This window comes from Sarcophilus harrisii, chromosome 4, assembly GCF_902635505.1.
Source record: "Sarcophilus harrisii chromosome 4, mSarHar1.11, whole genome shotgun sequence".
Classification (NCBI taxonomy): Eukaryota; Metazoa; Chordata; class Mammalia; order Dasyuromorphia; family Dasyuridae; genus Sarcophilus; species Sarcophilus harrisii.
This window is the reverse complement of record NC_045429.1, coordinates 280,865,950-280,891,668: the sequence shown is the minus strand read 5'-3', so window position 1 is coordinate 280,891,668 and position 25,719 is coordinate 280,865,950. Positions and strand designations below refer to the sequence as shown.

The following is a 25,719-nucleotide window of genomic DNA, read 5'->3' as shown; positions in this document are numbered from 1 at the left end:
TGTATTTAAGTTCAAAATGATTTTAAAAAATTTTGATCAATATATATAATACATCCAAATATACAATATATATCCAAAGATTCATAGCCACAATTTCAATGATGATAAAAAGTTGATGTCCATCAATAGGGGAATAGTAGGACAAATTGAGATACATGAATATCATGTATTCAATGAAATATCACTATGCTATAAGAATAATGACTATGAAGAATTCAGAGAATATAGGAAAACATGAATTCATAGAGCAAAAAGCTGAAAAAATATTATATAAACAGAAAGCTTTAAAAACAACACAAAATAAAACTGAATGCTATAGAGTAGGCCATCATCTATTGGGGACTTATTGTAACAGATGGTACAGATGTTAATCTAAATCTACCTTATATACAACTTTCTTTTTCCAGTTTTGCCAACAGTTCTTATTGACTAGGGAGTCCTTACCTAACTTTTTATCATCTTTGGTTTATAAATTTTCAGCTGTCTTTTAAAACCTTGTAGCTATCTTTTTAGACATAAATATGCCTTTTCTACAAAACCATATAAAACTATACAAAAATCTATTCTGGTTGGCGTTATTCAGCTACTTTGGCTTAATTTTCAGTAAGGTGTTGTCATGCATGGGGATATACATATTTCGATTTGCAAGGTTCTGTTGCATGAATGAATTTTTATAATATAATGTTTTTTGAATTGGCATTTTAAAGTCTCATTATAATACAGATAACAGCAAGATGTATTTTTTTCATTCGGTCTCCCAGTTTGGGAGTTTGCTCTAAAATCCCTGTTTCTAGGTCTGGTATCTTTTGTTTTTGTTTGGGTATAACCTTTCTGTGCCAGATACACATTTCTAAGAAAGCACTGGCACACACCCCTTAGGTTTGTGGGAATCAATTCAAGAATCCACACTCCAAAATAAATAAGTTGGATTTGATCTGAACAGCAAGTCTAGCTTTTTCCCACTGCCTATTCTTCAGAGCCAGCGCTGAGGCGAGGCAGATGCTGACACAGCAACATTGTGTATACTTGCCTCAAAAAAAAGAGTTGCATTCGAGGGAATTTTAGGGACGCTGCCAGCAGAACCATATGCGTATTCTGGTTTACACAGTAAGTGGCAGATCTCTCCTTTCTTCATGGTAGCAACTCCAATATCCCATGCCTTGATAACCTGACCTAAGAGAAAAGAGAAAGCTATTGAAAGATGTATTCTTTTACTCAGATTTTTTTAAAATTCTAGAAATACCAAATAAACACTGATATTCCCATAACAAGTATGCAGTAAAAGTCTATGGTATACACTGTCAATGAAAATTATTTATATTAGGGATCAACGTGAAAAGAACAAAATGGGGCCATAAGGATTTCTGTAAGCTACTCACAATATGAAAAGATCAGATACATTTTTGGATAAAGGAAGATAAAAGTAGATATTCAAACCCACAAATTCAAATCCCTATTGCTAAAAGCCTTGGGGCATCTTGAGAGTCTCAAGAAAATTTTTAAAAATTCAACATGCTAATGAGAATCTCTGTTCATTCATGGCAAAACAATATGTTGTGGCAGGAATACAGTTTTGTTGCTTTCAGTTCAGGTTCAGACCATTTTTCAAGCAGTGAAGTAGAAAGAAGTGAAGCTATAGTTTTATAATTATGATTTTAAATTATTTTACTTGGAATGGATTTTATCAATGTAGAGAGCTCCCAATGAGAAATATTCTATTGACACAAACTTTTACTTGGTTGGAGTTCTAAGAAATCAAGAAATCTGAGTTTATCAGAAGCAGGCCTCAAATCTTTTTCATTATACTGATTTATCTCTTTTCTGAGCTCTCTTTCCTTCACATTATACCTTGTGGTTCCATGAGGAGGGACCAGGCTTTATTTTTTCTTTGTAAGCACTATAGTGTCTTGCACTCAAAGAATTATTTACTGAATTCAGATAGCATATCTTTTCATTTATTCAATTCAGCAGTAGGCATTTCACAGTATACAACAAAATATCATAGTGTGAAAGGAGAAGGTTAAGAACTGGGGGAGACAGAAAGATATAAAAATAGTAGTAAACAGAAACTTTCCTAAAAAGAAACTTAAAACCACAATGGAGAGATAACAAAGTTAGCAATATAGAATAAAAATTGATATGTTCTGTACAATACAATAGTGAAGAATATTAAGTGTTGAGTAAGTAAATTATGAGAATAAAGTTTTGTCAATGTTAGTAGTTTACAAAAAAAATCTAAATTTTTTTAGAATGATTTTGTTTTGATACAACAGAAACTCATCACATTATTTCTCTAATAATAATTAAACAAGCAGCAGTTATTAAAATCCTAAAAATCCATGAATTAACAGCAGAAAGGCCCAATATATCAGGCACTCTATTAGGTAATGGATACAGGATATAAAGATAAAAATGAAATAGTCCCTGATCTTAAGAAACTTATATTTCATTAGGAAAAACAACACATATACAACACATATGCAAATTATGTACAAGATTAATTGCAAAGTTTCAATCATAATACAACTAATAGTGCAACTTTTTTCATTTTCTACTTTTAAGAATTTATTGTGTGAAAAAAGTTTTGTGACTTTTTTTTAGTGTTGTTTGGGAGGAGAAGAAATTAAAAAGAAGTTGGTCAATATTCCAAGTGAATTAGAACAGAATGAGCAAAGATAAATCGTTAGGGATTAACGAAACAATTATGGGTAATATGAAGGCAACCAATTATCAATTTGTGTAGGACTTACACAAAGTCCTATAGTATCTCATTATAATTAGAGGTAATGTCTGAGTTTTGAAATCTAGAGCCAATACAACTATATTAGAAAGATTTTAAGCATGGTTCAGACAAAAGACTTCTGTTTTCAAAAACTCTGTGACAAAGAAAAACAATTAATAAAAGTGACCACATTTGATGATGTGTACTCTGTTTATTCTGGTAGTCATCTATCTCTCTGCCAGAAAGGAGAGAGAATATTTTATCATTTGCTGTCCAAGATCTTCATGTTTTTCATTTACATAAAATTCAATTTCATTTATTTTGTTTTAGTTATTCTGTTGGATCATGTAATCAACAAGATAGCAGATTAGACATCTTCTCCACTATTGACAACTTCTTAAACCTCTCTAAAATAGTAATTTTATATGAAATAAAACAATTCTAGCTGTCTCCATGGTCTAAAACATCAAGAACTCTAAGGAGATAAAAACCCATGAATTACAGCAGAAAGAATATCTTAATCCCTAAGATGCTCACTCAGAATCCTGTCCCCAATCAGATACCATGTCTGGTAGGGCTTCACAAGTCAAATCACTGTTTTTCACTTAGCCCATCCCTTTTCCCCTGTGCCACAGAAAACAAAATGGTAGAAGCTTGTTCTGTTTAGGCCTGCAATTTGAGAGCATTCTGCATTGCAATAGAACTCTGAGAAAGAGGGAATAGGCAGAATGCTTGTGCAGATATATGGAGCTCCACTAACTCTGAAGTAGGATTTCGGATTTGACATTTGGCATCTATAACCAGCTGGTACTAGTTCTGTTGTTCCCCCTAGAAATCAATTACTTCTGAGATAAAGCTTGGTGAAATATGGATTCCTTAGTGGAAGATGATGAGACAGTTTTGATATAGTTAGCAGGGACTAACATAAAGGAGAGAAAGTCAGAAAGTGAACAATATGTGAAAATAAGAAGACAAAACCCTGTAAATTATCAAAAATCTCAGCAGAAAGAAAATTCAATTAAAAACCCTGATATTAATAATAGAAGGCAATCTGGTCTCCAAATTAGGTGAAAGAGTCCATAGTTTGTTGAACAAATGTTACAAGACAAAGGAAAATCAATGAGTCGGAGGATTCTGTGGATTTCCACAGAAGAGATCATCAAATCACAGCAGAATGTTTTGGAATGCTTTAAAAAAGAAATAAGAATTGTGAAAGTAGGATTTATGGTATACTTAGCAAAAAGAAAAAAGAAAAACTTCAATCCATGTTAACAAACCAAAGGAAATAACATATTGGAAATGTAAATTGTTCAATTGTTGTTTTTATTTGTACTCAAGAGTATCAAAATCCTGGCATTACAATCCCAGGGTCAATGTATAGTGTGACCAACTGTGGTTGATCAGATCAATAGGAACTTGTAAGGCTCTACCACAGGTTAGGCATAAAAAGTCTTGCGAACATTTGGAATAGATATTTCTAAGTTTGCCACCTCATGGTTTTTTTGTTTGTTTGTTTGTTTTTTGAGCAAGAGAAATTTTGTTTTACTCAAGAGCATAGTGCTTTCTCTGATATGGGCATACCATGATCATGTCTTCCATGTCTCACAATCAATTTCAAATTTTGTTAGAAAAATCTTGAGAATGTCCTTGTATCATTTCTTCTGACCTCCATATAAGCACTTGCCTTGTATAAGTTCTCTGTAAAATAGGGTCTCAGGCAAATATGTGTCTGGCATTCAAACAATGTGGCCAGCCCATTGGAGTTATGTTCTCTGCAGCAGTTTGAATGACTGGCAGTTCAATTTGAGAATGGATCTCTGTGTCTGGTATGTTATCTTGCCTAAGGACAGTTTTCCTAAGACAATTCAAATGTAAGTAGTTCAGTTTTCTGGCATGATGCTGTTAGACCTATTCAAGTTTCACAAGAATACAACAATAAAATCAGCAAAAAAGTTCTGTACACCTTCAATTTGGTAGGCAGCCTACTATCTCTTCTCTCCCACATTTTCTTCTGTGGAGCCTCCCAGATATTGAACTACTTCTGACAATGTGTGCATCAAACTCATTTATATGCATGTCTATATGTACATCCCTGGAAAGTATATTACCAAAATAAGTGAAATTATCCACAGCATTCAAAATTTCTCCATTGCTGTAACTAATGGTTCTACATATGAAAGGTACAGTGCTGACTGGTAGAAAATCTTTGTTTTCTTGATATTGTCAGTCCAAAATTAGCACGAAGGATAGAGAACTGATCCATACTTTGCTGCCTCTGAACAATGAGTCTGGACTGTGTACACAAATACCAATAAACAAAAAGTTGTACACCAAATCTCTTTCTACTTTAGGTCTTAGCTTATAGCCAAGTTAAATAATTTACCATTAATGTAGTAGCTAATCTTAATATCATTTTTGTCCTAAGTGAAAGTGTCTGACATCACTGAAAATTTCAAGAAGAATCAAATTAATCAATAAGCATGTATTAAGCACCTAGCATTGTCTTAGGTGCTAAGGATACAAAATAGAAAGAATGAATAATCTCTAGTAAAAGAGCTAGTAGATTAAGTAGCATCATCTCATAAAACAGACAGAGGTTATATAGGCTAAAAGACAATTCAATGAAAGCTTGGAAAAAGACACAACTAAGCAAAATCATTCTGAGAACACTTACAGATGAAACTAGAAGTTAAGATGTGAAAGAAATGCAAATTCATTATACATATGCAAATGCAAAACGTATTATACCAAATTCTCTCTATCACAAAGAATAAACTATACAAAAGTGACAAAGAAAATCCCTGATGAGCTTACAGAGAAAGTAGAAATGACAATGATATAAAGCCAACTGCTTTAAGTTATGTGCACCCAAAGGTGATCTATGGTGTAAATGACACAATTATAATGGCAACAAGGTTATCAGTTCACTAGGATACCTAAAGGAAGAAAAGATATCAAAGAAAAAGGTGTGTGTGAGTGTGTGTGACAGAGAGAGAGAGAGAGAAATCTAGTACTTTAATAACAAAACTTTAATAACAAAAAGAAAAGATAACTAAGAACAGCTAAACTAATGCTGACTTTTCTATCTATATACAAATGTAAGAATAATATATAGGTGAGAGGCTACATAGTAAAATAGATAAAAAGCCAACTTTAAGAGTAAGACCTAGAATCACATCCTGCCTCTGGCAAATGGATTGTGTAACCCTGAGCAAATCTCTTAATCTTCCAATATTCTAAGTAGGTCTTGAAAACTTATTAAGTTATAGAATTATTATTGATCTGAACTGATAGAGGGAGTTTCCTCACTGGAAGTAACCCAGCATATGGAAAAAAAATAAGCAAACAAATCAAGAGTACTTTTGATGAAACAGGGAACAAACGGGCTTTCACAAATATTCTTTAGTACAAATGAATTTTCACCATTATATAAGCCTGAAAGATATATTTAAAAAAAAAAAAAAGATCATGCTGTGCTTATTATTTTTTTTAGAAGACTTTCATATAGTGGAAGAAAAGGCTTTTGAAAGTCTGTATTCCAACAAAATGTTACATGCACCAAAACTGCAATATTCTTTGAAAGTTATAACAACAGAGATATTGACCTTCTAATCATTACTATCAGGCAAGGCATAAAGAAAGGAGATGTACTCTCACAAAAGGAATTTACCACTGTCACTGAGGAGTTCCAGCACAGTATTTGTATTGAAGAATTCCCTTTCAATGATGCAGTCTTCCAGTTTATTATATCAACCCCCCAGAACAATGCGGTGTCTCATAGAAAAGATCTGTAACAACAGTCACTCAAAAGAACAGCCTAATCATTCAAGCAACAAAAATGAAACAGATGTCAATTATCTGGATTTTGATATACAACTAAAAGGGCTCATATATTGATGTGTGCATATGTATAAAATATATATCATACAGATATCTATAAAAATATAAAAACATATGTATGTATTTGAGTCACTTCAAATGGACAACAGATTGGACCTAGAAAGAATCTGGAAGGGTATACATTGGATTACTTTGGGGAAGTTGCAAAGTTCCCTTAATGACCCCAAACCTCTTTATACTAAAGATTCCTCTTTTTAATAATAACAACTTGTATTGTTATGTGGTAAGTCATGGAACATTACAGTCTCGATTGAAAATGAGTTCTCAATTAAGAAGGCAATGACTGGGAGGTAAGTGTAAGCTGGTTGCAGTACATAAGAGATAAACTATAAAGAAGAAACAGTATGAATGCTGTCATCAAACAAATGTATAATTGAAAAAGAAGATGAGCTGGTTATATAGCAAGAATGAAAAATACAAAGGCTATCTCATTTGCTCTACTGATATCTTCATGATATAAAGAGGAAGTGAGAACATACTGGGCAGACCTTATGTGTTGAACTTAAGGGAAGACATGGACAAAATGTACACAGTGTTGGTAGGCATGGAAGGATTAAGAACAACATTATTGCAAGGCATATTGATGTGGAAGATATACCATATCCAGCTGAGTGGTTTTGCAAAATTCCAAAACCAATCTTAACTCTTGTGTTTAAGATCCCTACCTTCATAGAGATTCGAAGTTTTCACATAATTGTTACCCAGGGTGTCAGCACTATTAAGAAAGACCTGATCAAAGCACTGAAAATTGGAAGAGAACTAAGTTCCATTCAGATGTCTTCAATTATTATCACCCAGACTTTGCCACTACCAGAGTATGTATCTTTTTGTTCCTGGATCTCCTACCACCTTTCTGGTTCTCTTTGTTATTTTCATTCATTAGAATGTAAGCTTTCCTACAGTAGGTGTTCTTATTTGTTTGTATTTTTCTCTACAGCACTTAGCACAGTATCAGGAACATAGTAAGGGCTTAATAAGCCAACTCTTTGTCTCTCTCCAGGGTATAAAATACCAGTTTGGAGAAAACAGTGGTTAGAAAAGAATTAGAAATAAGTAAATATAATCATCACAAATCATTTCTATTTTGTTTTTGGAATGTGGTTTTTTAGTTTATATTTAAATATGTGTATGACTGATATTTTTGGAATTTATTTCAAAATAAGTAAATAGAACTATGAAGTCTTGATTCAGGAGAACTGGGAAACTATCCAACTTCCTATTCTATCTTCTTTGAAATTCCTCTCTCCAACTTATTTGATGCTGGCATAAAACCATAATCTTTCAGATTTGATTTCCAAGCTTTTCCTGGAGAGAGGGAGATTAAGTGTTTTAGTTTCAAAGTGCTTCTTTGCCTACCAGGTACAAACTGGAAATTTGGGTATCAAAATTATATATATATATATAATAAGCCAATTATCATTAGGGTTTTTTTTTGCTGACTGAGTTATATTGAAGAACAAATCATTTCTATTAGTAAATGTTTCTGTAATAAAGGTTAATGATGGAAAAAAGGGATGATAGCTATAGACAATGTCATGTTGATTATTTTTGCTTTTCCCCTTCTTTTTTTTTATTCTCAGTTCTTGGGATAGCTCTTTCAGGAAGGGAATAGGAAGCTAATAAAATTAATTTCTCTTGAAAGCAAACAGAATTAACTTAAAATTTTCTTTGGTCCTAGATTTTTTTTTCCTTTTGAAAGCTGATTAATGGCTTGTTCAGTTTCTTTTTCAGATATTGTGCTTAAGAAGTCTATTTCCTATTTTGTAATCTGGATATTTTATATTTTGTGTAAATATTTATCTATTTCCTCTGAGTTATTAATTGGTTAGCATGATAATTGAAAAAATAATTCTGAAAATTTCCTCTATTTCTTTTTCAGTTGTTATTGTTGTTACAATTTAGTTTTTCTCTCCCCTTTAATGAAATCAATTAAAAATTATCTAAGCATTTTAGTGGGCTTTTTTAAAAGTTTCTACTTTTTTTTTTTTTTTTTTTTTACTAATTTTTTTCTTTAATCTTCATAATTTTTACTTTGTAACTTAGTTGGAAATTCTTGATTTTTGAGTGAGGGTTTTTTTTTTAAATTGTATGCCTGATTCACATAAATCTGGGCATGTTGTCTCATTATTGTCATTTTCTCTCATGAAATTTCCTAATATTGCAATAATTTTTTCTTTGACTTACCAGTTCTTTGAATAATTTAGTCTCCAATTATTTTAAGTTCTTTCTTTAAGGATGCCTTATTTTTTATTATTAATAGCTTTTTATTTACAAGATATATGGGTAATTTTTCATAATTGACCCTTGGCAAAACCTTCTGTTCCAACTTTTCCCCTCCTTCCCTCACCCTCTCCCCCAGATGGAAAGTAGACCAATACATGTTAAATATGTTAAAGTATATGTTAAATACAATATATGTATACATAAAGGATGCTTTATTGAATAGTTTTTATTTCATTATAATCTGTAAATGACATGTATACTGTCTACTTTTCTACACTTTTTGTAATCCTTATTCTTTTAATTTATGTCATTAATTTTCAAAAGGTAGCATATAAACCTGAGATGTACATTAATTCATTTATATTCACATTCAGCAATCATCAGAAAGTTATCATTTTCAATTTTTATTTCTTTTTTTTGCTTTTTGCTGAGGTAATTGGGGTTAATTAAGTGACTTGCCCAGGGTCACACAGCTAGGCAGTGTTAAGTGTCTGAGACCAGATGTGAACTCTGGTCCTCCTGACTTCAGGGCTATTACTCTATTGTGCCATCTAGCTGCCCCGTTCATCTTCAGTTTTTCTAAAGTTCTATTCAGGTCTTAACTTTTCTTATTTTATCTTTTAGATTTGTCTAGGTCTAAAAGGGGCATATTAAGAAACCACACTACTAAAGTTTTTAAAGTTTATTTCTCCCTCTAATTTAATTTTTCTTTTAAGTTTTTAAGTATTATTTTATTATTTGCATATATAAAATGTTAAAAATTACTTTCTCTCTACAGAGTCCAAGCATGCAATAATTTCTCTGCTTATTTCTTTTAACCTTTTCTTTATTTACTGGAAACTCACCTGAACATAATTGCTACCTTTGCTTTTTTGGGTTTAACTGAGGCAACACAGACTGTGCTCCAATCTCTCATTTTAATTTTGTGTGACTTTTTTTGTGTTTCAAGTTTGCTTCTTAAAAACATATTGTTAGATTCTATTTTCTAACCTGCTACCACCCTTTTGTTTTACAAATGATTTCATCTTTTTGTATATTTTCCATCATCCTGTCCTTTTGCAATTTTTCCTCTCACCTCATTCTTTACAAATAAGAAAGTAGTTGAAGGAATTTCCTTGACAATTGTGAATAAAGAAGCCTGTTTCTTCTTTGTTACAATTCTTCATTTTTCTATCCTAAGCCTGATTCCAGGCTTTTACTTTTTCTTCTTTTCCTTTTAATTTTCCCTTCTAAGTTCCTCTCCAACATTCAAGTTTGTTTTGCTTATGACTATTCCCTTATATATCTTGCCCTCTTAAATCCTTTTTTTTACCACCTTCTTTGTCCCAGTTCCTTATTTTTTCTTTGATTTTTAAATGTATTTCTACACTAAAGTCTATGTTAATTCAATTCAGATGAAAATGAGGTTCACAGGATGCTCTTACCTCCATGACTTTGCATTTCATCTTAGGTACTACTACACTATAGTGATTTTCTTCTCCTTCATCTTTTTCTCTTCAGTATAGGACCCTACCTCTCTGATTTTTTATCTTCTCCTAAGACCATTAAAACTACCTATTCTCTGTCAGTTTAACCTTTCTCTATGAGTTAAAGAAATTAAGATTTTGAGAAAATACTTACATCTTATATTCCTCTTAACCTGTAAACAACGTATCCACACATATTCTGTTTCAATTAAACAAATAGATAAACATTTTTATGTTTCTCTTAACACCTATATTTCCATTTAAGACAGCTAGGTGGCACTGGATCTGACTTCAAATCTAGCTGACTGACCCTGGGCAAGTAATTTAACTTGTGTTTGCCTCAATTTCCTCAATTGCAAAATAAAATAATAACAGTATCTACCCTGAAACACTGTATAGATCAAACAAGACATTTAGAAAGCACTTAGCACACTATTTGGCATAAAGCAGATGCTATATAAATGCTTATTGCCCCTTCCCATTTTAAAAAACTTACTCAGTTCTGGTCTTTTCATCGGAACTGCTTGAAAATTCTCTTTTTCCACTAAAGGTACACTTATTCCCCCTGTAGTCAGTTTATATTTAGCTTTGACACAAAGGTTATCCTTGTTTGTAAACTTTTATCTCTTACCTTTTGGAACACATATTCCAAGTTCTCTCTTTTATAATGGAAACTGTCAGGGATTGTGTAATCCTCACAGTAACTCCTTTGCATTTGAATTCCTTTCTGACTATTTGTATAATTTTTTCTTTATTTTGGAAAGCCTAGATTTTGACTATGTAATTCCTTGGAATTTTTATTTTGAAGTTTCTTTCTGGAAGTATTAAGTAGATTCTGCTTTCATTTTGCTCTATAATTCTAAGATGCGGTTTTCTAATTTCCTGAACTTTTTTTCTTTCCTGATCATAGTTTTCAGATAGTTGGATAATTCTTATATTATTTCTTTTCTTGATCTGAGTTCCCAAGACAGTTGTTTCTAATATTATATTTCTTAGATTAAAATTTTTTTTTCAGTCTTTTGGTTTTGGTATTTCTGATTGTCTTAATCAGTTATTTTATGTCTGGTCTACTCAAATTTTCAAGCCTTCAGTTTTTAATTGAAGTTTTTCCATAATCTGTTCTAATGTGTCAAATTTCCTTGCCATAATTTTCTTCCTAGTTATTTCATTCTCCATTTCTTGTTGCATTTTCTCTAGGTTTTCTTGAACTTTTTGTGGGATCATTGTCTTTTTCAGGGTTTAAAAGACTAGATGTCTTTTACACCAAGTATTTTTTGCTGATGTCTGGAGTTTTTCTTAGTCTTCTTAAGTGGAGAGATTAGGAGGTGGCCTGCAATTGGATCAAACTCTACAAATAAAAGTTGAAGATAGGGCCCCACTCCCACAGCTGTTTCAGTAACTACTCTCAAACTAGGCTCTTGACACAGGCCTCAGGGAAAGTTTTGGATATCATATTTTGCCTAAGGCCTTTCTCAGCTTCTCACCTCCCAAAGCTCAGAGGTTCCTCTTTCTATTAGGCAAAAAACTGCTGGGACTCAACTTGCCTCAGGCCTTACAATGTTGTGCTCAAAAACCCAGAATGCCTAATAACTGCTCTCTCTCAAGTCCATATAGGGCTGAAACTTGCAGAAGACATGGACTGGGCTCCCTCACTGTTTGGTCCATGCAGGAAAAACTGTGCTCAACTGTTCAAAGAAGCACAAAGTCATTCTTTTGTATCCATGTATCTCAGAAGTTCAGGCTGGACTTGGGTCCTGCCAAGCTCAAGCAGTGAGTACTCTTAACCATTCTAAAGGCTCCAGGAACTGGGCTTCACTTTTGTCCTCTAAGCTTTTGGTGCAATGTACCCCAGCTTGCTATCCATGTTGCAGGATTTTGAAGAGGTTCCTTTTGTAGATTTTCATGTTTGGTGAGAGAGTTCATAAGTGATTCTATTTCCTCAAAGAATGATGCATTTTTAACCCCCAGTGAAGTATATTCAAGAGATCTGGAATCCTTTTCAGTCTAGAACACCATTTTCCCATCTCAACCTAAATTTGTCTTCAGTAGGAAAGCTTTAAAGAAGAGTAGTTTTAGGGAAAAGATAATGAAATTTTCTTAGGATACATTGAGTTTGAGATGCTTATAGTATTTCTGGTTTAGAAAGTTCAAAAGGTAGTTGCTAATATAAGCATGGATCTTGGGAGTGATTCATGCTGGAGATATAGATTTGTGAATTATCTGTTCAGAAATTATAATTAGCTCTATGAGAGTTGATAAGCTAACTGATAAGAGAAAAAGGAAAGAAGAATGTTCAGAACAGAACCTGGGGTTACACATCACAATTAGGAGTTGTAATATGGATGATAAATACACAAATAAATTGAGAAGGATTGGTCAGAAAAGTAAGACAACCAGAGAATATTGTGTCATGCAACAGGATGATTTCAGAAAGGCCTGGAGAGACTTACACGAACTGATGCTGAGTGAAATGAGCAGGACCAGGAGATCATTATATACTTCAACAACAATACTTATATGATGACCAGTTCTGATGGACCAGGCCATCCTCAGCAACGAGATCAACCAAATCATTTCTAATGGAGCAGTAATGAACTGAACCAGCTATGCCCAGAAAAAGAACTCTGGGAGATGACTAAAAACCATTACATTGAATTCCCAATCCCTATATTTATGCACACCTGCATTTTTGATTTCCTTCACAAGCTAATTGTACAATATTTCAGAGTCTGATTCTTTTTCTACAGCAAAATAACGTTTTGGTCATGTATACTTATTGTGTATCTAAGTTATATTTTAATATATTTAACATCTACTGGTCATCCTGCCATCTAGGGGAGGGGGTGGGGGGTAAAAGGTGAAAAATTGGAACAAGAGGTTTGGCAATTGTTAATGCTGTAAAGTTACCCATGTATATATCCTGTAAATAAAAGGCTATTAAATAAAAAAATAAATTAAAAAAAAAAGAATATTGTGTCATGAAAGTATAGCAATTAAGTCAAAAATAAGAGTGAGGTTGACTTGAGTATGCTTGAAGTTAGAAGAGAAGGAAACACTGAATAGGGAAAGACTGAATATGAGAGACAGAGGAGATAATTGAGAAGTCAATGTGCTAGAAAAGAGAGAAAAGGATTAGATCAAGATCATAAATAGGGATTGGACAGGAGAGAAGTGGCGTGATGACGAGGTTTTTTGATATTTTGATATTTTAAGAGGAAGAGAAGAGTACAAATAAAGAGGTAATGTCCTCAGCAGAGAAAGTAGAAGAAAGGAGGTAGGGGAGATTGAGGAGAAAAGAAAAGGTCTGGAAAGATTCTTTGGATAGACAGGGAATTCACTAGTGAGGAATAAAGGGATTGCCTTGCTACAACAAAGTAACAAATATATAGTGAATCATATGGCTAGAGCATTAACCCTTAAGTCAGAAGAACCAGACCTCAAATCTGACCTCAGACACTTAAGAGTTCCTAGCTGTGTGACCCTGGGCAAGTCACTTAACTCCAATTACCTCAGGGAAAAAAAAATTAGAGAACATTGTGAATTTGAACTGTTGACAATGTCAAGACTAAGAAGGGAGAAAAATGAAGTCAGAGAAGGCTTAATGGGTCTGAGAAAGTACTGATGGATAGAGGCACTGGAGATATTAACGAAAGAAAAGAATAAATTTAGAGGGTGAGAGACAGGGCAACTAAGGTATGGGTAGTTCAATGGACCTCCCTGAATTCAAATTCAGCCTAACATTAGCTGTGTGACTATGGGCAAGTCACTTCACCCTGTTTATCTCAGTTTTCTCATTTATAAAGAAAATCCCAAATAATTAGACAAGGTTGAAATGACTGAACAAAAACAACAAAGTATAGGGATAGATGGAACGATAGGGTGTTATAGTTAGATAGAGGAATGTCAAGAGTTAGCTGGGTTTTTTTTTTTTTTTTTTTTAAACCACTTACGATAATGATGAGATCCAAAGTGTGACTGTTTGACTACCCTGTGTAGAGATGGGGTGGAGTGGACAAGTAGATCACAGGATATGAAGAGTTTGAGGAACTTGAAGACTAGTGGGTTTGAGAAAGTATCAATAAAAATATTGAAGTCTGCAAAAATAAAGGCAGGAATTGGGAAGAAAAAAAAAGAGTCAGGTATTAAATTCCTTAAGAAAGGAGGGAGGGTAACTGAAGGAGAAGCAAAGAAAGGGTCATCTATATAAGGCAAAAGATTTCAATACAATGAAGGAGGAATATTTACTGAGTGATGAAGTTAACTGGAAAGTCTGGAAGTGGTAGACAGGACTAAGTAGTATTTCAACTCCCCCTTTAGGAAAAGTGTGTTGGAGATTATGAGAAAAGATACAACCAGTGCTGAAAAAAATAGTGAAAGACAAGAGTATCATTTGGTAGAATCTAAATCTCTTGTCAGTTGAAGTCAAAGAGAAGAGAAAGCAGAAAAATTTGCAATTTATGAAATGGGAATTTCAGAGAGCAGAGTGAAAGGAATGGACATAACTGGCATGCAATGATAAGGAGGTTAAGAATTCAGGTGTCTGGAAAGAAGGTGGCTTCTATAAGGAAGAAATTTGGTCAAAGAATGGTTTTGGGGGAGGGACAATGCACTCTGTCTTAGGTTGAATTTGAGATGTTTCCAGGAAATCTGGTTTGAAATGTCCAAATAGGCAACTGGCAATGCAGGACTAGAAGATAAGAGACAGATTTTAGCCGAATATATAAATCTGGAAGTTATCTGTATAGAGATGATAACTGATGAGGTCACTAAGTGAGATGAATATAGACAGAAAAGAGGGGTCAGAGAAGAGCTTTGGGGATATTGTGGATTTGAGCTGATCAATCTCACTGTCAAGCCTAAGTTAACCAAAAGAGTAAGGGTGTATAAAATGGATGATGAATGAACAAAGGAGACCAAGGTGTGGTTGGATAGGTTAAGAGGAATACAAGAGAAAACAGTCTCAAAAAATTCAAAGAAGATTAAACTATTCAGAAAGAGAGAGTTCAATAATGTCAAATACCGGAAACATGTCAAGAAGGATGGTAATTTGGAAAATAGGTCATTAGATTCCATAATTAAGAGATAATTGTTTACTTTAGACAGTGGTTTCAATCGAGTGATAAGGCCAGAAAATAGACTGAATACTGTTAAGAAGAAAATGAAAGAAGGGGAGGTAGAAGCACCAGTCAGACAAATTTTTCAAGGAATTTAGCTGAGAAAGGGAAGAGGAAATAAAAGACAAATGATGTAAAGGATCATGGAAACTGGTAAAAGTTTTAATGTTACAAAAATCTATATGTTAAAATGTGGCATAGAGGGGGTATCTAGGTAGCACAGTGGATAGAGCACCAGCCCTGAAGTCAGGACCTGAGGCATAAAACACTTAACATGTCCTAGCTTTGTGACCCTGGACAAGTCACTTAACCCTAATTGCCTCAGGCCCCACCCACCCCCCAAAAAAGGTAGTTTAAATTTCTTTCTTTTTAAACCAATGCAGGTTACTGTGGTCATAGAACTATATTTTCTGGTAGCCAATGGTGATGAAGCTCATTTGAGGCAAGCTGGAACCCCACATTATCTTGCTAGCAGTGATTGAGGGTATTTAAGTCACACAAGCCTGTTTACTGGGAAAAGTGCTTCTTTGCACACTTTAATTTTTCCATCTTTAAAAGAGACAAAAGGTTAGAGCTACAACAGATATTAGTAAATCTTTCATTTTATAGATAAGGAAAATAAAATCCAAAGAAGTGAGGTGATCTGCCTAAGGTTACACATGAAGATAGTGACAAAGCTAGAATGAAAACCCAGGTCTCAAATCTCATGAGAATTCTTTCCATGATAATATGAAATTTTGGAATACAGAGTTAAATATTTCTTTCTCCTCTAGTTGGCATTTTAAAAAGAACTACTCAAAAAAAAATTCCTTTTGTTTAAATCTTTAGAGAAGTTAAATTCGAGGATTATCTTTATTAGTAAGTGTATCATTTTCTTGGGGAATATGGAAATTAAGTAGAATTTATGTCCTTTACTTGTTAAGACCTTAGCTATGAAAGAAATTCTTATATCAGAAAAGTTCTGTATTTGAAGGCAGAGAATTTAGCTTCAAATTCTGACTCTGACACTTACCTCCTGCATAACTTTGGTCAAGTCAACAGTCTCTGTTGTCCCTCAGTTTCCTCCTGTGCAAAGTAAAAGGACTGAACGAGATGACTGCTAAGATCCCTCCTAGCTCTAAAGCTATGATCCTCTGGTCCTCGGATAGAACTACTTTAATTATGCTTACCTCCCTGAAGAGACAAATTCTATGGAAAGAAGAGGTATGGAGAAAGGAAATGCAAAGGATAAGAAACTGATAAACTTTATGGTTCTATCAATTAAAAAAGACATCCATGCTTACAAGAATCCAAATTGATACAACATATAAATTTGACCATTGTATTAAATAGAGAAAATTAATATTTTTGACACTTTCCCCCCCCCCCAGGAAAATGTGTATTCTATTAAATTAAATAAGCAATCAACAATTCCTTTTCATTCTACCTTGGCTGCCATGTTATTCAGGAACAAGAATATAATGAAAAAGATTAATCTCACAAGAAGTTCTAATTTAACTATGAAGTTCTCAATTCTACAAACAGAAGGCAACAAAAGCACAGGGGATAGAAAGGACAGCTTTGTGCCAAAGTGGGGAAGGGACCATCAAAGTCAATTATAAGAATAGGATTAGTGATGAAAGAAGTCACCAGAGCATACTGGTGCCAATGTAAATGAAGGGTCAACAAGGGTTTCAGTTGATCAGTTTTTCATTTAATGCCTTACTCCTCAGATTAGGGATAGATTATCCCAATCCTCAACCTGGTAGTTAGCTTGGGTTTAGGCCAAAGTCCTTAAATTATAAATTCTAAGTACTTAAGAGAAGGAAAGGGCAATAATGAAACTCAATAATGACTGATGGTGGTTATGGGGATTTCCTTCTGTCTTCTATCACACCAATCTGGGGGAAAAGTTCAATGAACTCCTGGAGGCAAGAACTAGTTCAGCCTATGGAAAAAAGGAATCAAAGTAATAATAATAATAATAATAATAATAATAATAACAATAATAACAAAATCCAAATGATAGCATCTATTAGAGATACAGGGATAGCTTTACTATATATATTTCCCTCTTCTTGGCAGAAGAAAAATAATTCTAACTGCTAACATTAAAGGCATCTGAGGACTGAGGAGAAAACAATAACCATCATGCCTAAGATGCTAAAATAATTCTGTTTTATTAAGATTAATCTCTATTTTTCCCATCCAAATTATTAGTAAAAAAAATTTAACAGTATTTCTTTGACTCAGAAGAATGCCCTCTTACCTTTGCCAAGACTGAAGACAAAAGGTTCATTTCTATCATGACTAGAATCAAACTTTTTTCCATTGGACAATTTTCCTTTGTAATGGACATAAACTTTGTCTCCAATCATAGGCATTTCCTCATTATTCCCCACTCTTTTGACAATCTAGAAAAGATAGATATCAAGAAATAAGAAATGTTTTTACTTCATATCATTAAATAAGGATTAGAAAGAAAGGTAACCCAGTCTTTTTTTTTTTTTCCATCCTTTAGGCAAAGGTATAGCTACACCACATTAGAGATAAGTTATCTGTCTCATTTTTAATAGTTTTTACCATAACTCTTGCTGTCAGGAAATTTATCCTTATAGTCAATTTAAATCTCTTATGTTGCAGCTTAAGCTCATTTCAGGTTGTACTGTTTATTTCAAAGAAGAGTCATGAATCCTTCAAACTTTACTGGACTCATTTATTCCTTTTTCAAAATAAAATGTCCTCAAATCAAAAAGGAATACAATTTAAGCCACAAAGCAAAACATTCAAGAACATTCAATAAATGCCTACAACAAAGCCTCATTGCATACCTCTCTTTACATCCTCCACTAGTTCAAACACAGTAGCTTCGGACTGCAGATTGTCCCAATAGGTTTAATATTTTAAAAAGTACTATATCTTGGTATTACTGGTTGTACTTCACATTATTTGAATAATACATATATAAGGTGGACAACAAATTAACAAAACAATAGAGTATAATGCTGATCAACTTGTTTTCTAGTAAAGGAAATGCCAAAAGGACTCTCTTTAAAAATGAGCAATTATAAAATCAATAATACTTATTTGTTTAGTATTTGGCAGAGGAAGCTGCTAATGTGTCGAGTCAGTTCTAGGAAAACAAAATCAATTCCAGCTGTGTTGGTGGTGTAGTTTCTTCTGTAATTCATGTATACAAAATTAATTATTCCAAAGTAGATAACACTTTGTAGGGCAGCTTAAGTGGCAAGATGGATAAAGAACCAGGTTTAAAGTCAGGAAAACTGATTTTCCTGAGTTCAAATATGGTCTCAGACATTTATTAGTGATGTGACCCTAGGCAAGTTACTTCACTTTGCCTCATTTTCTCATCTGTAAAATGAGCTTGAAAAGGAAAATGACAAACCTCCAACTATCCAAGAAAACCCAAATAGAGTCACAAAGAGTCAGACTTGAGTGAAAAACAACTAAAAAAAGACAAAGATAACACTTTGGCTTATATCTTTTCTGTGGAGCAGAATTGTCTGTAAATATTAGAGGTTTATCTTAAATTATTTTTTTCTGAACTATGAACATAAAACTTTGATTTGCAAGTGTCCCAATTCAAGATCTCTGATATTCTGGATGGAGAAAATCTTTACAATCACTTCAGAGCTTTCAAGAAAAAAGACATTTCATCATATTAACATGTCCAATCTAAATATTCTATTCATTACATTCACAGATTTATAATTCAGATGGAAAAATTTGATATAATCCTAAATATTGAATGTCATTTAAGCATTATGCTGTGGGAATATCTGAACCTCTTAAGTTTTTGGCCAGATGATCTTCTGTCTAGTTATAACAGAGGTGCATCAAATACTTCTAAGTGAAGTCAAGTCATATTAAAATAAAATTGGGAAATATTTAATAAATTAAAAGTAAAATAAACCATAGCTAATTTTAAGATATGGTTTTTTAAGTCAATACGCAACCAGCAGGGATCCTTATATACAAGTTAGTAGAATTGTTCCTATTTGAATGTAAAACCACTGCTCTACAGAATGATTGCGAAGTTAATTCCTAGCCTGAAACCTCAAATCTTGAGAAAGCTTTAAGAGCCCCCAGCATCATTTCATTAGTTTTGCCTCAGAAAGATAATACCATGACAAAATTCTAAGGCATTCAGCATTTGTCTTTATATAGAGTTCTTATCAATCTCCAAAATTTGTTTTTGTACAAGTTAATAGCAATACATACATACATATATATATACACATATATAACATAGAAAGAAAATTAAGAAATCAATAAAACTGAACAAAACTTGTTCAGAAAGAACTCTATTTTCTATGACTGAAGACAAAAAGATAACTGAATTGGTTAGCCAAGTGATTTCATATGAAAAAGAGTTAATTCTCTACCAGCAAAATAGATAAAGAAAATTAATTCAATTACACAAAATGACTGTATATAACAGTGGTATGTGAGCACAGAATAAATTAGGTAAAAGACTGTATTCTAGATGCAGTTTTACCAGTGTTGCAAGATTTTAGCCATGTAACCTTAAAGTCTCTAATACTTATTCAATTTTCTTATTCATAAAATCAAAATGTCTAAAACAAAGGGTTACTGTGACCTTCAAATGGGATTATATACAAGCATTGTAAAGTGTAATATAATATTAAATATGGGGTGGGATAGAAGAGTTAAGTTCAAAGACAAGTTGATCATTTGATTGAATATAAAGAATTCACTTCACACAAGAACACCATATGTGTAAATATTGAAATTCCCTGATTCTGGGGCAGCTAGGTGGCACAGTAGATAGAGCACCAGCCCTGAAGTCAGGAGGACCCTAGTTCAAATATGGCCTCAGATGCTTAACACTTCCTAGCTTTGTGACCCTGGGCAAATCACTTAACCCAATTGCGGGCAGAAGGAAGGAAGGAAGGAAAGAAAGAAAGAGAAATCTCCTGATTCTGAACATAGCTAATTTTCCCCTTCTTTAAAAATAAATTTTGCATGAGATTTTTATTTTTTATAATTTTAAAAAATTTATGTAATTCTTAAAGGGGAGAATAATTCTTCCTATGTAATTCTCAAAGGGGAAAATGACTCTTACATATCAAGAAAAAAACTTAAGAAAATTTTATCTTTGTGATAGATAAAAAATATGAAATGAGATTAGGTAATTTAAAAAAATTTATTGACATTTCTTGATGTCTTCCTTGTCTCCATGGATTCTGTCTTCTCACAAACAAAAATGGTTAAGGAACACACTCAGATACTGCATGCATGCATATATATACATATATATATATATATCATATTAACATTATTCCTTAGGGACTGACCTTTAGAACACCTCGGTCTTTTTTGGGAGTAATGTCTTCGCCTCGTTCAGCAAGAGCAACTGCTGGATTCTCTCCATCATTCTTGGTGGCCTCGTCAGTAGTCATTGTCTTTTATAGAAGAATCCCTACTAAGAAGAAATAAGTATATTTTGAGCCAGAAAAAAACTACTTTATTGTTCAGCTCAGAAGTAATTCTGAAGTACGAACACATTTTACCTTTGTTCCTAGCTAATATTTGAGACTTCTTCACTGGGACCAACATATTAGCCTTTACTCACATAATTAAAACATTTCAGGTCATCCAGTGCAAATTAAACTTGACTAAAAATCCCCTCTACAGCATCCAACAAGCATAAGGCCAGGTACATATCTAAGGTATACATAATAAAATTGAACAAATATTTATTAAATGCCTACCTATATGAAATGCCTCCTACTAGAGATTTTCCTCCAAGTTAACATCAAAAAAAGTTTCATTTGCTATTCTTTGGGACTGGACATAAAAGCAGTTCTGAGATGACTTATGTGAGCTATTATCTAGTTTATCATTCTATCTTTGGTAAACTATTTCTAAAACATTGCTTATATCTAAATCTAGTAACCATGTCAAAACATAAAATCAGATTAGTCTGGCATAACCTGTCCTTGATAAAGTCATGCTGTTTGGCACTTGGGTTATTACCACATATCTTTCTGGATAGCTGCACACCATCTGTTAAATAACATGTTCTAGAATTTTGCTAGGAAGGACTTCTGAAAAGATGGCTACATGAAATAGAGTATCTAAGGTCAATAACTCTCAATCACTTAAAAATAGAAAGGAATACATCTCTTTTAGAAAGCAAAAAAAAAAAAAAAAAAAAAAAAAAGGGAAAGAATTTATCAGAGGAAAAACTTCCCAGAACAATGAGTAGAAAGACTGATTTTTTTTTAAAAAAGAGAGATAAGCAATAACAAATAAAAAGGTACAAACCCAAATAATGCTATTATGAAAGAGACTTGAAAATCTATAATTTTTAGTAAAAGACAGAAACTAAAAAAGAATAAAAACAATAACCTAGAACAGTTCTAAAGTGAATAAAAGAATCAAATAAAAAAAATAAGAATGGAAATTGGATAAAAAATTAGAACCCTGCAAGAAGAAACAAAAAAGGCAAAGAGTACAGAATTTAGAAGAAAAGACAGACCATTTCTTCAAATGAATATATCTTCTAGAAAAAAAGGTAACAGATTTAGAATTTCAAAGTATAGAAGTGGAAGAGAAATTGAGAGAATCAAATAAAAAGATAAACAAAACTAGATGAAAAATGAAAACTCTGTATTGACAACTGACCTAAAAAAAGAATATGAAGATGTAGATTCCCAGGTTTTCTAGAAAAATAAAATTTCTAGAAAGTCTCAGTATCATTTTGCAGGAAAAGTACTTGAAAGTATTTGAGACTGAGGGCAAAATATGGATTACTAGAATATACAGAAGGCTAATAAAGAAACCACACATTTATCAAGAAATATGATTATGTTTCAGAATTTCAATGTTAAACAACAAATATTACAGGTAATCATATTAATCAAATGAATAAATTTGGACTTTTTTCTTGGTATATAAAAGATTTATCTGAAAGGAAATGAAATAATTTCCATCCCAAAGTAAAGTATCCTTTTAAAATTGAACTTAATAATCAATGAAAGGTGTACTTTTAGCAAGAGAATAATTTTACTTGTTCTTTTAGAAGAAAACAAAGGAACAGTATCTCTGACAAATAAACTCAAACAAAAGAAACATAAAAGAAACAAATGAATACACACAGGAAGAAAAGAGCAAGAATAAAAATATCAATGTTTACAAGTTCCTTAGATGAGATAAATCTATTGCTTTTTTAAAACTCATCTTATTAAATGGTCAAAGGATATGAACAGACAATTTTCAGATGATGAAATTAAATTATTACTATTACTACTTATTAAATTACTACTTACTAAGTTCACTATTACTACTCATATGAAAGAGTGTTCCAAATCACTATTGATCAGAGAAATGCAAATTAAGACAACTCTGAGATATCACTATACACCTGTCAGATTGGCCAGAATGACAGGAAAAGATAATGCAGAATGTTGGAAGGGATTGGGAAAACAGGGACACTGATACATTGTTGGTGGAATTGTGAATACATCCAGCCATTCTGGAGAGCAATTTGGAACTATGCCCAAAAAGTTATCAAACTGTGCATACCCTTTGATCCAGCAGTGTTACTACTGGGCTTATACCCCAAAGAGATACTAAAAAAGGGAAAGGGACCTGTATGTGCCAAAATGTTTGTGGCAGCCCTGTTTGTAGTGGCCAGAAGCTGGAAAATGAATGGATGCCCATCAATTGGAGAATGGTTGAATAAATTGTGGTATATGAATGTTATGGAATATTATTGTTCTGTAAGAAATGACCAGTAGGACGAATACAGAGAGGATTGGCGAGACTTACATGAACTGATGCTGAGAGAAATGAGCAGAACCAGGAAATCATTATATTCCTCAACAGCAATACTGTATGAGGATGTATTCTGATGGAAGTGGATTTCTTCAACAAAGACAAGACCTAACTTAGTTTCAATTGATCCATGATGGACAGAAGCAGCTACACCCAAAGAAAGAACACTAGGAAATGAATGTAAATTGCTTGCATTTTTGTTCTTCTTCCCAGGTTATTTATACCTTCTAAATCCAATTCTCCCTAAGCAACAAGAAAACTGTTCGGTTCTGACACATATATTGTATCCAAGATCTACTGTAATCTATTTAACATGTATAGGACTGCTTGCCATCTTGGGGAGAGGGTGGAGAGAGGGAGGGGAAAAATCGGAACAGAAGTGAGTGCAAGGGATAATGTTGTAAAAAATTACCCTGGCATGGGTTCTGTCAATAAAAGGTTATTTATTTGCAGTTCATTAAAAAAGAGAAAATATCTTGGCAACGTTAAGTGATTGAGAAGTTCAAATAAAGGAAGAGGGGTAATGAAAGGAAAGGTATTAAATTATTTTAGATTACAACATTTATTCCAGCCTTCATAAATTAATACTTCATGGGGAAAGAATGCGCAGATATCTTTTAGACAGAGATATGAAAAGAACAGGAACTGGGGAAAATCTAGAGACGCACTGCTATATAACCATACAGGAAAGGACAAGCGGTATTATATTAATTTTAACATAAAGATAAATGAGAAACAAATTATAGAATTCTTTTTTATTTTTGGCTGAGGCAATTGGGGTTAAGTGACTTGCCCAGGGTCACATAGCTAGGAAATGTTAAATGTCTGAGACCAGAGTTGAACTCAGGTCCTCCAGACTTCAGGGCTGGTGCTCTATCCACTGCACCAACAGTTGCCCCCTAGAATTCTTAATAGTAGTTTACTACAGGTAAGAGTTGGGTTTTTTTTAAAAGGCAAGCAAAATTATCAAATCATTACCCTAATAGTATAAACAAAGAGAAATATAAAATTACAAAAAACACCCAAAAGGAAAAAAAATTCACAATGAAAGGAGAAAACAATTATTAGTAACCTGAATTTTATGTTAAAACCAAAAACTTAAATGAAAACATAATAAAACCATCAGAAAATTAAGAACAGAAATACTTCAGCTTCAGAAGAACAAAGTGATAAAGTCATAAATGTGCTCTCAAAGAAAAAAAATTCCTTGTTCAAATGGATTTTTAAGTGATTTCTATAACACATTTAAAGAATAAATAATCCTTATGTGACTTACTCATAAGGGACCTAGATCAGTAATTTCATAGATAAAAGAATTCCAGATGATAAAACTCTTTTCTGGTAGTGAAGACCACTATCTTCTTGACAACTTATAGGGAATTTTAGAGCATAAATATCTGCCTAGGGTCATATAAATAATATGCATCTTTGATAGAACTTGAACCCAGATCTCCCTGCTTCCAAAGCTGGCTTCTCTAGGTACTGAACCATGCTGCCTTTTGTGCATAAGTATTAAAAACACTGTTTACAAATAATAAGGAAATAAAAAGTAAAAGCAATGGAAGAAATGTAAATTAATCATTCTAACCTAAATAGACTAAAAAAGACTATCTTATACTATCTTCAAAAATAGAGAGTGAATCTACTAAACTCCTGTAACGTAAATAAGCTCCTGACATACAGATGACAGAGGGGTAAATTAAGGGAAAAGTTAATAAACCAAACATCAATAGATACTGGTGATAAAATGTTATATGAAATACTGGGCAAAGAGACCATAGCAAGATATTCAAGAATATGTTCGTTATAACCTTACTGGATTTATATCAGGAATGCAAGAATTCAACAGTAAGAAACAACACAAACATATTAAAAACAGAAATAAAGGGGCAGCTAGGTGGTATAGTAGATAGAGCACCAGTCTTGAAGTCAAGAGGACCTGACTGTTAAGGACACTTAGCACTTCCTAGTTGTGTGACCTTGGGCAAGTCACTTAACCCCAACTACTCCAGCAAAAACAAACAAATAAATTAAAAATCGTATTACATAAGAAGGTGTTTAACACAACCCGGCACTTGTGTATCTTAAAAATGCAAAAATGTATGGAAACAGAAGGCACTTTTTTTTCCCTCATATAAAATTTTCCTTTTAAAAACTGATTTTTTTTTTTTTTAAACATTTCTATCTAAGTCATATTGGGGAAGGAAAATCAGAAAAAAAAGGGAAAAACCATGGGAAAAAAAAAAAAAAAAAGAAAAAAAGGTGAAAAAGTGTGCTTTGATCTGCATGCGATCTTCATAGTTCTCTCTCTGGATGAAGACAGTATTTTCCATACAAAGTTTTTGCAATTGCCTTGGATCACAGAATTTCTGAGAAGAGTTAAATCTATCATAGCTGATCATTACACAATTTTGTTGTCCCTGTGCACAATGTTTTTCTAGATCTATTCAAGAAGACACTTTTCTTAATGCTATCAAAAGAATTTGTCTAA

The 25,719-nt window shown here is 32.9% G+C and overlaps 1 protein-coding gene across 5 annotated transcripts in view; it reads right to left on the bottom strand.

The window, feature by feature from the left end:
• FKBP5 (FKBP prolyl isomerase 5) overlaps positions 1-25,719 on the bottom strand; it is a 150,079-nt gene that overhangs the window by 53,833 nt on the left and 70,527 nt on the right. For 3 of the 5 annotated variants that reach the window (XM_031964995.1, XM_031964998.1, XM_031964997.1), the window contains 3 exons: positions 20,744-20,871; positions 17,674-17,818; positions 1,031-1,173 (listed from right to left, as the gene is read on the bottom strand). In XM_031964995.1, coding sequence (XP_031820855.1) covers positions 1,031-1,173; positions 17,674-17,818; positions 20,744-20,848 — 393 coding nt within the window. In that variant the 5' untranslated portion in view covers positions 20,849-20,871. The remainder of the gene's footprint in view (positions 1-1,030; positions 1,174-17,673; positions 17,819-20,743; positions 20,872-25,719) is intronic. The other 2 variants (XM_031964996.1, XM_031964999.1) reach the window with 1 other exon arrangement.